The sequence below is a fragment of the Gopherus flavomarginatus genome, chromosome 1, assembly GCF_025201925.1.
Source record: "Gopherus flavomarginatus isolate rGopFla2 chromosome 1, rGopFla2.mat.asm, whole genome shotgun sequence".
Lineage (NCBI taxonomy): Eukaryota > Metazoa > Chordata > Testudines > Testudinidae > Gopherus > Gopherus flavomarginatus.
Window position 1 is genome coordinate 380,101,360 of NC_066617.1, and position 12,202 is coordinate 380,113,561.

At 57.3% G+C, this 12,202-nt stretch overlaps 1 protein-coding gene across 3 annotated transcripts in view; it reads right to left on the bottom strand.

Annotated features, from left to right (window-relative positions):
• LOC127034980 (F-box/WD repeat-containing protein 7-like) overlaps positions 1-12,202 on the bottom strand; it is a 58,747-nt gene that overhangs the window by 3,693 nt on the left and 42,852 nt on the right. For all 3 annotated transcript variants that reach the window (XM_050924390.1, XM_050924399.1, XM_050924410.1), the window contains 5 exons: positions 8,361-8,443; positions 7,913-8,051; positions 6,676-6,810; positions 6,463-6,586; positions 6,055-6,191 (listed from right to left, as the gene is read on the bottom strand). In XM_050924390.1, coding sequence (XP_050780347.1) covers positions 6,055-6,191; positions 6,463-6,586; positions 6,676-6,810; positions 7,913-8,051; positions 8,361-8,443 — 618 coding nt within the window. The remainder of the gene's footprint in view (positions 1-6,054; positions 6,192-6,462; positions 6,587-6,675; positions 6,811-7,912; positions 8,052-8,360; positions 8,444-12,202) is intronic.

Genomic DNA, 12,202 nt, shown 5'->3' on the forward strand with positions numbered 1-12,202 from the left:
AGCATCGAATTTCAGCGGATGCTCGACCGCCGCCACGGTCCTTCGTCTGGCACCTGCCAGACAAAAATGAGTGTGCTCTGCTGACAGACGGCACAGAGCATCACGAACCAGCACCAGCTCCAGCCACTCACGGGCCAAGGTTCTTCTTTGAGTGATTGCTCATATCCATTCCAGTTAGGTGTGCGCGCACCACGTGCACGTTCGTCAGAAGACTTTTTTACCCTAGCAACACTCGGCAGGGCGCTCCCTGGAGTGGCGCCGCTATGGCACCGGATATATACCCCTGCCAACCCAGCCACCCCTCAGTTCCTTCTTAGCACCCGTGTTGGTCGTTGGAACAGTGGAGCACAGCTTAGCTGACCTCCACTTCCCTAGCTACTCGTAGTTTTCTTGTTCTTTATCATGTATATAGTTGTAATCCTTTTTATATAGTTATAATTAGCGTATTTGTTTATAGCATAGTTAGTCCACTATAGTTAGAGGGGTTCGGGGATTAGCCCCTTCCCCGCACCCGGTGCCGGGGCCCATGCCCGGCTCACTGGGTTTCAAACCGTGCTCGGCCTGTCATAAGCCGATGCTAACAGGAGATCCAGACGACTCCTGTCTGAAGTGCCTGAGAGAATCGCATCTAACAGCTAAGTGCCTCATCTGCAAGGCTTTCAAGCCATGAACAAAAAAAGAGCGGGACATCAGACTTAGACAGCTCCTCATGGAGGCGGCTCTCACCCCTCCACCCTCGGCACTGAGCGCTGGCCAGTCAACTAGCAGAAGTGCCTCCTCGGCACCGGACCGCGCCGGTACTGTCAAAGCCTCTCGGCACCGGCCGTCGCCGGCACTAAAGTCGGCTCCACGCCACTCCCTCTCCCCGAGGTCGAGAAAGGCTAAGACTCCTGCTACCTCTGTGCCGCCCGCACCGCAGCCAGAGAGCGTGTCTAAGTTGGGTCGCCTGGCACCGACACCTGCCGTGGCACTGACAACGTCTGCACCGTCGATTCCAGTCCCACAAGGGCCGTTGAGTCCGGCGCCTGTTAGCTCCCCGGCACGGGCCGCAGTAGAGCTGACTATACCAGCCACGCTGGAGGCATTCTCAGCGGCGAGGGATCTGATTGCCTTGAGAGTCGCCACTGCCTCCACCCCCGGCACCGCCGGTGCGGGTAATACAATCAATCGGCAAACCGGCCTTGATAAGACCATCCTCTGTCGGCACAGTGGACCGGCACCGCTCACAATCGCGGTGCCGCAGACGTTCCAGGTCCAGATGGCACTCCTGCTCCTGACGCCGCTCGCAGTTCCGGCACCGTTCCCCTCCTTGGTACCAGTCGAACTCGCGGCACCAGTCGGCATCCCGTTCGCCGGCCCGCTACTCTCGGCACCGTTCCAGCTCTCGGCACCGCTCCAGGCACCATGTCTCTCGTAGCCGATCACGATGCCGAGCTTCGAGATCTCGGTCGACCTCCTGGCACCGCTCTGGTCGCAGGTCCCGATCTTGCTCCCGGTACCGATATGCTTCCCGGCACCGGTTTCCGATACACAGTAGAACAAGGTCTCCTGGAACCTTTGCCCAGGGCTTCTCCGTGCCTCCATGGCCATCCAGACACACTTCGGTGTCGTCCCACGTGGACAGCTACTATGCTCAAGACCATGATTCAGATGTGCCCGCTGGAGTTTTTCAAGAGGCCCAGACCCAGGACCAAGGCCCACATCAGTGGTCCTTTTGGACGTCTTGGGCGTACCACCAGGCCCAAGGTGCTCCAATAGTCCCGTCCCGCTTGGCTCCATCAGAGCACCGGGCACCAGAGGCTACAGCTACCCGTCCTCCTCTGGCCGGAACGGAGAAAGCACTAGTTCACCCATCGGTCTCCCCAGTACCACTGGAGCAGGAGGCGGTCCAAGACCAGGAGGGCACACAGGACCCGCTCGTCCCCGGCATTTCCTCTTCTTCCTCTCTGGATGAGGCGGTGGCAGGAACATCCTCCTCGGGCCCTCCTCCAATCGACCTCAGAGCCCATCAGGACCTCCTCAGGAGGGTAGCACTCAACATGAACCTCCAGGTGGAGGAGGTCCTGGAGGTCGAGGACCCTGTAGTGAGCATTCTGTCGGCAGATACCCCCACCAGAGTGGCCCTACCTTTTATCAGGACCATCCAAGCCAATGCCGACACCTTATGGCAATCCCCAGCCTCCATCCCTCCTGCGACAAAGGGAGTCGAGCGTAAATACATGGTACCCTCTAGGGGGTACGAGTATTTGCATGTCCACCCTCCTCCCTGCTCACTAGTTGTTCAATCCGTCAATGAGAGGGAGCGCCATGGCCAACAGTCGCCAGCCCCGAAGTCAAAAGAGGCTAGGCGAATGGACCTACTCGGCCGCAAAGTTTATTCAGCAGGCGCCCTACAGCTCCGGGTGGCGAATCAGCAACCTCTGCTGAGTTGCTATAATTATAACACCTGGGCGGAGGTGGGTAGGTTCAAAGAGCTAGTTGCCCAAGACTCCCACCAGGAATTTGCTGCCTTCTTGGAGGAAGGGAAAAAGGTGGCCAGAAATTCCCTCCAGGCTTCGCTAGATGTGGCCGACTCAGCAGCCAGGACCCTGGCCTCGGGTGTCACCATGAGACGCATCTCCTGGCTACAGGTTTCCAACCTCCCACTGGAGCTGCAGTATACCATCCAAGATTTACCCTTCGATGGTAAAAGTCTCTTCTCAGAAAAGACCGACCCTAGACTGCAGAGCCTGAAGGACAATTGAGTCATCATGCGTTCTTTAGGCACGCATATACCCGTGACCCAACGCAGGCCTTTCCGTCCCCAGACTCACCGCCTGTACTTTATGCCTCGAAATAGACAAGAATTTGGCAGACAGCGCGGGCGGGGTGGGCGTAGACGCCACTCAGGACCCCAAGGGGGCCAAAACCAAGGTCCCTCCAAACCACCAGCGGGACCTAAGTCCGCCTTTTGAAGGTACGCCCGAGGACGGCGTACTAGTTTCAGGCTAGGATCTATTCCCCCCTTTCTCCAACCGTCTTTCCTACTTCCTCCCGGCGTGGTCCCAGATAACCTCAGACCTCTGGGTCCTACGCACGGTGAAACACGGATACCACCTCCAATTTGTTTCAACCCCGCCTTCCCACCCTCCAACCCAGTCCCTCTTCAGGGACCCCTCTCACGAGCAATTCCTCCTGCAAGAGATGTGGAAGCTCCTCACCATGGGAGCAATAGAGGAGGTGCCAAAAGATGAAAAGGGCAAGGGGTTTTACTCCCGTTATTTCCTGATCCCCAAGTCAAAGGGCGGCCTCAGGCCTATCCTAGGCCTGCGAGGACTCAACAAGTTTATGATGAAGTTGAAGTTCCGCATGGTCTCCTTGGGGACCATTATCCCGTCCTTGGATCCTGGAGATTGGTATGCTGCCCTCGATATGAAGGACGCGTACTTTCACATCGCCATTTTTCCTCCACACAGGAGGTATCTTCGCTTCGTAGCCAACTGTCAGCACTTCCAGTTTACGGTCCTCCCCTTTGGCCTTTCCACGGCCCCAAGGGTGTTTACAAAGTGTATGGCCATAGCCGCCGCACACCTCTGCCGACGTCGGACACATGTATTCCCGTATCTGGACGACTGGCTCATCAGAGGAACCTCCGAGACACAAGTCACACAACATGTGGGCGTTATCAGGGACCTATTCACACATCTAGGCCTGATGATCAATACGGAAAAATCCACTCTGGTTCCCACACAGAGGTTAGACTTCATAGGAGCTACCCTGGACTCCGGTCCAGCCAAGGCCTACTTACCACAGCCACAGTTCCAGGCAATGACAACAATCATCTGAGGTCTACAGAACTTCCCGATGACCTCGGCTCGCACTTGTCTCGGTCTCCTAGGTCACATGGCTGCCTGCACATTCGTGACCAAATACGCCAGGCTCCGCCTCCGTCCTCTCCAAACTTGGCTCAACTCGGCATACCGTCCGGACAGAGACCCAATAGACACAATAGTTACCATTCCCCTGAGCACTCTAGCCTCCCTAGACTGGTGGCTGACCCCCTCCCTAGTGTGTGCGGGGCTACCGTTCCACCCCCCACAACCCTTACTGTCCCTGACAACAGATGCGTCATCTCTCAGCTGGGGGGCTCACCTCGGATGCCTTCGTACTCAAGGCCTCTGGTCATCGCAGGAACTGGCGCTTCACGTAAATGTCTGAGAGCTGAGAGCGGTCCGCCTGGTGTGCCAGGCGTTTCAGCAACATTTACACGGCCATTGTGTCTCAGCGTTCACAGACAACACAATGGCCATACATTACATAAACAAACAGGGAGGGACTCGATCTTTCCCCCTTTGTCAGGAGACCATCCAACTCTGGGACTTCTGCATAGCCCACTTGATAGACCTGGTAGCGTCCTTTCTCCCAGGGGTTCAGAACACTCTGGCGGATCGACTGAGCAGATCCTTCCTGTGTCACGAATGGTCGATACGGCCGGACATTATTCATTCGGTTTTTCAGAAGTGGGGATTTCCTCACATAGACCTGTTCGCTTCCCGTGTGAACAGGAAATACCAGATGTTCTGCTCCTTCCAGGGTCTTTCACCGGGATCGATCTTGGACACATTCTTAATGTCGTGGAAGCACCGGTTGCTTTATGCCTTCCCACCATTCCCGCTGGTAAACAAGGTCCTGCTAAAACTCTGCAGGGACAGAGCGCACCTAATCATGATTGCGCCTTCTTTGAGGGTACACTTGGCGGCCATCTCCACATTCCACCCAGGAGAGAATGGCTGCTCCGTGTTCTTGCACCCTATAGTTACTAGGTTTCTCAAGGGTCTGGAGCACCTATACCCCCAAGTACGCCGCCCCGCCCCTACCTGGGACCTCAACCTAGTCCTAAACAGACTTATGCTTCCACCATTCGAGCCGTTGGCAACTTGCTCACTGCTATACCTGTCCTGGAAGACAGTTTTCCTCGTAGCCATTACATCGGCCAGACGAGTCTCCGAGCTTCGAGCGCTCACGATGGACCCACCGTATACTGTCTTTCACAAGGATAAGGTACAGTTGCGACCACATCCAGCGTTTCTCCCTAAAGTGGTATCGGCCTTCCATACCAATCAGGTCATCTTTCTTTTGGTCTTCTTCCCGAAGCCGCATTCATCTCGACGAGAACAACAATTACAATCCCTAGATGTCCGTAGGGCGTTCGCATTTTATATTGATCGGATGAAGCCCTTCCGTAAATCCCCCCAACTCTTCGTTGCAGTGGCTGACCAGATGAAGGGCCTACCTGTCTCCTCCCAGAGGATCTCCTCGTGGGTGATGGCATGCATCTGCACGTGCTATGACTTGGCTCATGCTCCCTCGGGCCACCTCACCGCACATTCTACCAGGGCTCAGGCTTCATCTGCTGCCTTCCTGGCTCATGTACCAATCCAGGAAATATGTCGCGCAGCTACCTGGTCTTCGGTTCACACCTTTGCTTCGCACTATGCTCTGGTCCAACAGTCCAGAAATGATGCAGCCTTTGGCACAGTGGTTCTGCACTCTGCCACATCTCACTCCGACCCCACCACCTAGGTAAGGCTTGGGAATCACCTAACTGGAATGGATGTGAGCAAGCACTCGAAGAAGAAAAGACGGTTACTCACCTTTGTAACTGTTCTTCGAGATGTGTTGCTCATATCCATTCCAAACCCGCCCTCCTTCCCCTGTCGGAGCAGCCGGCAAGAAGGAACTGAAGGGCCGTTGGGTCAGCAGGGGTATATATTCACCGCCATAGCGGCGCCACTCCAGCGGGCGCCCAGCCGACCCACTGATTGTTGCTAGGGTAAAAATCTCCGACGAATGTGCACGCGACCTAACTGGAATGGATATGAGCCACACATCTCGAAGAACAACAGTTACAAAGGTGAGTAACTGTCTTTTTCTGTTCTCTCCTGTTGCTCCTGGCCATTAATTGCTTTTGCTCCCTGTACCCGATCTGTGCACCTCAGATCCTGGTCCATGCTGCCCACTGGGGGGGGCTTGCTGGCAGGGGCTCTGAGCAGGGGATGGCTTACACCCACCCACCTTGGGAGCTCTGAGTTCTCCACTGCGCCAGTTCATGTCGATTTTGTGCTGCCGCATGAAGCCGAATTTCCAGGGGCTGTACATGAAGCCGGGACTCAGCAGGCGCCGCTTCCGCAGGTTCAGGGGCTCCTCGATGCCTGTGGCGGGACGGCAGAGAGACGTGGGGCGCAGGACTCCCCCAGGGGCGCCGCACTCCACAGGGGCTGCGCTGCCCTCTCCGGTAGGAGACCAGGGCACCAGGGAGCTTGGGCATGCAGCAGGAGGGGCCAGGCTGGGAGCCTCAGGGCGGGGGCGGCTCCTGCAGGAGTGGGTGCCAGCAGCCTGTAGGGCCGAGACCCACTTTGCCTCCCGCAGGCAGAGGGAGTGGCTTGGTGGGAGGCGGGGCCTGGAAGGGGGCGGAGTTCCTACCTTCCTCCCTGCACTTCTCCCTCCACAGCAGGTTGTCCTCAGCCAGGACCCTCCAGTAGCGGCAGGTCTGGGCAGCGCGGAGCAGGTCCCGGGGCTCCAGGAAGGACAGGACGTAGAGCGCCAGCTGCACACAGGGGGCAGGTCAGGGGCCGTCACTGGGCCCATGGCCCCCCTGCTCTGCCCCCAGGCTGGCCCCTCCCTCGCCCCACTCACCTCCTTGGGCAGCAGGGAGATGAAGTCTCTCTGGAACTGCGGCTCAATCACCTGCATCATGTACTTGATCTGGGAGGGCTCGCAGCGGTCGATGAGCTCGTCCAGCGCCAGCAGCTTCTCCGGGCCGCTCCACCTCTGGGCGGGACAGAGAGTGTGGCCAGGCCTGTGCGCCTGCAGCTGTGCCCCGCCAGGCCTGGCCCCCTGCCCAGACCCTCTCTCCCCTCCGGGTCCCAGCCCCCTGCCCAGCCGCCCCTCCCCCCACCATCCCAGCCCCCTGCCCCGACCCTCTCCCTCCCTGCCCCAGGTCCCAGCCCCCTGCCCAGCTGTCCCCTCCTCCCACCATCCCAGGCCCCTGCCCAGCTCCTCTTCCACCGCCCAAGGTCCCAGCCCAGCCACCCCCTCCCCCCTGGTCCCAACCCCCTACCCAGCTGCTCTTCCCCCTCGGGTCCCAACCCCCTGCCCAGACCCTCCCCCCAGCCCCAACCGCCTGCCAAGCTGCCCCCTCAACCACAGTCCCAACGCCTCATCCAGCCACATCCTCCCCCCTGGGCCCCCTGCTTAGTCGCCCCCGCCCACCCCTGCCTCAGCCAGCTCTCCAGTGCCTACGGAGTGGGGGGCCTGCGCCCTGCCCCATGGACAGGGAAAGGGTAAACCTGCCCCATGTCCCCTGAGCTAGGAAGGAGGAAGGCAGGGCTGAGAGGGCCCCGGGAAGGGGGGCAAGTGAAAATGGGGGCCAATGGCCTCGCTTGCACTCAGGCAGTGTAACCGAGGGACCATTGGGGTGGGGAGGGGGCTCTGCAGGGGGCTGAGGGGGCAGCTTGGCAGGGAGCTGGGACCATTGTTACTGTGTTTTCCTTTAGCTGAGGCTGGAAAATCTCTCTCATGTTTTGAACCTGATCCCCCACCTTCCAGGATCCCCCCCTGCGGCTCCGTCCCCCCAGCGGCCGCTCCTCCCCGGGGATCCCCCCCCCCCGGCTCCGTCCCCCCAGCGGCCACCTCTCCCCGGGGATCCCCTCCCCGGGGATCCATCCCCCCAGCGGCCACCTCTCCCCGGGGATCCCCTCCCCGGGGATCCATCCCCCCAGCGGCCACCCCTCCCCAGGGATCCCCCCCCGCGGCTCCATCACCCCCCCAACATGCTCTCCGTCTGTGCCCAGAGAGAGCATGACACTGGAGGGACCACTGGGCCAGTGGATGGGGTCCACGCAGTGCTGATGGGGAGGAGCCAGTCCCCTACCTGAAAGGTGCGGAGCCAGTCCTGCAGCTCTGGGGGCGGGGCAACTGAGGGGATGCGGCGCCGGCGGCCCTGGCCCGGCTTGGCGTTGCGCAGGTCCCCAAAGGTGGTGGTGGGGCTGGGAATGCAGGGGCCCAGCGTCCTGGGGCCAGAACCATGGATAGACCCGACAGGTGAGACACAACAACACCAGAGAAGTCATCTAGACCCCCATCCCCATTCCCAAGAGCCAACTCCCAGCCCCACCACTTGCCAGACTCCCCCATCCCAAGAACCAACTGCATCCATCCCACACAACTCACCGGCCCCCAAATCCCAGCCCTGCCCCACCCGGTTCCCCTTCGCCCAGCCGAGCAGCCCTGGGGGCCGTGAGCCAGTGACCGGGGGGAGGGGGGGAGCTGGTAAGTGGTGACCCCTTTTCCTGCCTGCCCCAGGACAGCCCAACACTCACCTGCCGTACTCGGAGCCCTTGCAGAGCTTCTTGCCAGGGGACAGGGCCCTGCTGTCCAGGCCGTTCTCCGACTTCCGCTTCATCTGCAAGTAGACGGGGGTGAGGTGGGGTGAGGCCAGGGGAGCTAGGGAGTCCCCAGGGGAGAGGCAGGGCAGGGATCTCTGAAGACAGCCCGAGGGCCTGCTCCCAGCAGAGGAGGAGCCTGACTCAAGCAGCAGTGGGGGACCCGCAGCAGCATAGGAGTCTGGGCCAAAAGCCCAGCCCTGCAGGGAGGAAACACCCCTTGCAGCACCCCCTCAGGGCTGGAGCTTCCCAGCCCACTAGCCTCCAAGGCAACGTGTGTCAGGCCCAGAGTGGCCCCTACACCAAGCCGGAGATCTGCTCCGCTCCAGGCCCAGGCTACTCTCCAGGGAGGCTGGGCCCGAGGCCAGGCAGGGCTACGGTGCAGTCCCAGACACTGACCCCTCCAGAGGCAGCTGTATGAGGAGCCGGGGGTTCCACTCCCAAAGGCCAGGACAAGAAGCAAAGGATGAACAGCAAATGCTGGTGGGAGCTGAAGGCTGGCCACTCCCCGCGGTGCAGCTAGCTGGCTTCTGGAGAGACCCACCATGGACCCTCTGCCCTCCTCCGCCCGGACCCAGTACCGGCCCCCTGCCCTCCTCCGCCCGGACCCAGTACCGGCCCCTTGTCCTCCTCCGCCCGGACCCAATACCACCCTGAACAGACTAGGCTGACCAGATAGCAAGTGTGAAAAATCGGGACTGGGAGTGGGGGGTAATAGGATCCTATATAAGAAAAAGCCCGAAATATTGGGACTGTCCCTAGAAAATCGAGACATCTGGTCACCCAACAACAGAGAGAGACCCTGTACCACCCCCAAACAGACAGAGACCCCGTACCACCATCACCCCCATACCACCCCCAGACAGACAGACTCCGTACCACCCCCAGAGACCCCATACCACCATCACCCCCATATCACCCCCAAACAGACAGAGACCCCATACCACCTCCTGACAGACAAGGTTCCCTCTAATTTTTTCCATCCATGTGCAGAACAAATGCAGTTATGTGCACTGAGGTATGTGTGGATGTGTGCCACCAGTAGAAACAAAAACCCTAGATACAATATATATTTTTAAAAAGTTACCATAGGGATAACTACTCCAGCCAGGACAGGTTGGGCATTTTAAAACTCACTACTCAAAAAATTAAATTTAAGTGTAAGAGAGAAATAAAAATTACAAAATGCAGAGACCAGCCAAAACACCAAAACAACACTTTGAAAGAATAAAATTACAGAGAATATATGTGCATTGCAGGAACTACCAAGAAGTAACAACAAACAAAAATAACACAAGTTTGTGTTGGGAGAGGAGTGTGAAAGACTGTGTGTAGAGAGACAGACTGTGTGTGTGCGCGCAGAGAGACACAAACTGTGTGTGTGTAGACACAGTGTCTGTCTGTAGAGAGACTCTGTGTGTGTGTGTGTGTGTGTATATATATAGAGACACAGACTCTGCGAATGTAGACACACACAGACTGTGAGAGAGACACAGAGAGAGAGATCGTGTGTGCTGGGTAAGTCTCGGAGAGACCGGGCGCTGTCTCTAAGGTAAAGGCACTCGCTCACCAGCTTTCAGACCCTCGGGGGGTCCCCTCTCCCCTGCTGGGGTGCAGGGGGACATCCTGACCAACACTCCCCCACCCCGCACCACCAGCAGGGGGGTCCCTGGAGCAGCAGGGGCTCCAAAGCAGAGGCTGCAAAGCAGCGGGGGATGGGCAGCTGAACACAGGCTGCTGGCAGGACAAGAGCCCCCCCGAATCCACTGCCGGGCACTTCAATCAGCTTAGTGGGAACAGAGCCGACAGTCCCCATGCCAACCCCCCTCCTGAGACCCCGTGCCAGCCTCCCCCCCGACAGAGAGACTCAGACTCATCGACTTTAAGGTCAGAAGGGACCATTATGATGGTCTAGTCTGACCTCCTGCACAATGCAGCCCACAGAATCTCACCCACCCACTCCTGTAACAAACCCCTGGGCATATTTACTGGTAATAGTCAAAGATCAATTAAATGTCAAAATTCGGCTATCCCATCATACCATCCCCTCCATAAACTTAACAAGCTTGGTCTTGAAGCCAGATATGTCTTTTGCCCCCACTACTCCCCTTGGAAGGCTGTTCTAGAACTTCACTCCTCTAACGGTTAGAAACCTTCGTCTAATTTCAAGTCTAAACTTCCTAGTGTCCAGTTTATACCCATTTGTTCTTGTGTCTACATTGGTGCTAAGCTTAAATAATTCCTCTCATTCCCTAATATTTATCCCTCTGATATATTTATAGAAAGCAATCACATCTCCCCTCAGCCTTCTTTTGGCTAGGCTAAACAAGCCAAGCTCTTTGAGTCTCCTTTCATAAGACGGGTTTTCCATTCCTCGGATCATCCTAGGAGCCCTTCTCTGTACCTGTTCCAGTTTGAATTAAGGTCATCCACATCTTCCTGTAGGATATCCCGGTCCTTCTCAGTATAAGTAAGACTGGACCCAAGACTGATCCCAGAGGAACTCCACTAGTAACCTCCCTCCAGCCTGACAGTTCACCCTTCAGTCCGACCCGTTGTTGTCTCCCCTTTAACCAGTTCCTTATCCACCTTTCAATTCTCATATTGATCCCCATCTTTTCCAATTTAGCTAATAATTCCCTATACGGAACTGTATCAAATGCCTTACTGAAATCGAGGTAAATTAGATCCACTGCGTTTCCTTTGTCTAGAAAATCTGTTACCTTCTCAAAGAAGGAGATCAGGTTGGTTTGGCACGATCTACCTTTTGTTAAACCATGTTGTATTTTACCCCAAATACCATTGACCTCAATGTCCTTAACTACTTTCTCCTTCAAAATTTTTTCCAAGACTTTGCATACTACAGATGTCAAACTGACATGCCTGTAGTTACCCGCATCACCTTTTTTCCTTTCTTAAAGATAGGAACTATGTTAGCAATTCTCCAGTCGCTCGGTACATCCCCTGAGTTTACTGATTCATTAAAAATTCTTGCTAATGGGCTTGCAATTTCATGAGGATGAAGATTATCTGGGCCCCCTGATTCTGTCCCATTAAGATGTTCGAGTTTGGCTTCTGCCTCGGATGTGGTAATATCTACCTCCATATCCTCATTCCCATTTGTCATCCTGCCATTATTCCTAAGCTCCTCATTAGCCTCGTTAAAGACTGAGGCAAAGTATTTGTTTAGATATTGGGCAATGCCACCCTCGAGACCCCGTGCCACCCTCCCACGCACAGACCCCTGCTGCCCCCCCACAGACGGACCCCATGCCCCCCCACAGAGACCTCATGCCACCCTCCCACGCACAGACCCCGTGCCACCGCCCCCCGACTGACCCCATGCCCCCCCGAGAGACCCTGTGCCATCCCCCACCCACAGACCCCATGCCACTGCCTCCCCCAGACCGACCCCGTGCCCTTCCATAGAGACCCCGTGCCACCCCCGACAGACTGACCCCGTACCACCCCCCTTACAGATCGACCGACCCTGTGCTGTCCCCAACAGACCCTGTACCACCCCTGACAGACAGACCCTCCCCATTAAATGTGCCATACCACCCCCACCTCTTGACAGACCGACCGATCCGGTACCACCACCGCCCTGTGACAGACAGATCAACCCCATATCCCACCACCCCTCGACAGACAGAACCAGTACCACCCCTCTCCCCCGACAGAGCCAGTACCACCCCCCTCCCCCGACAGACCAACCCCATACCCCACCACCCCTCGACAGACCCTGTATCACCCCCATCCCCGACAGAACCAGTACCACT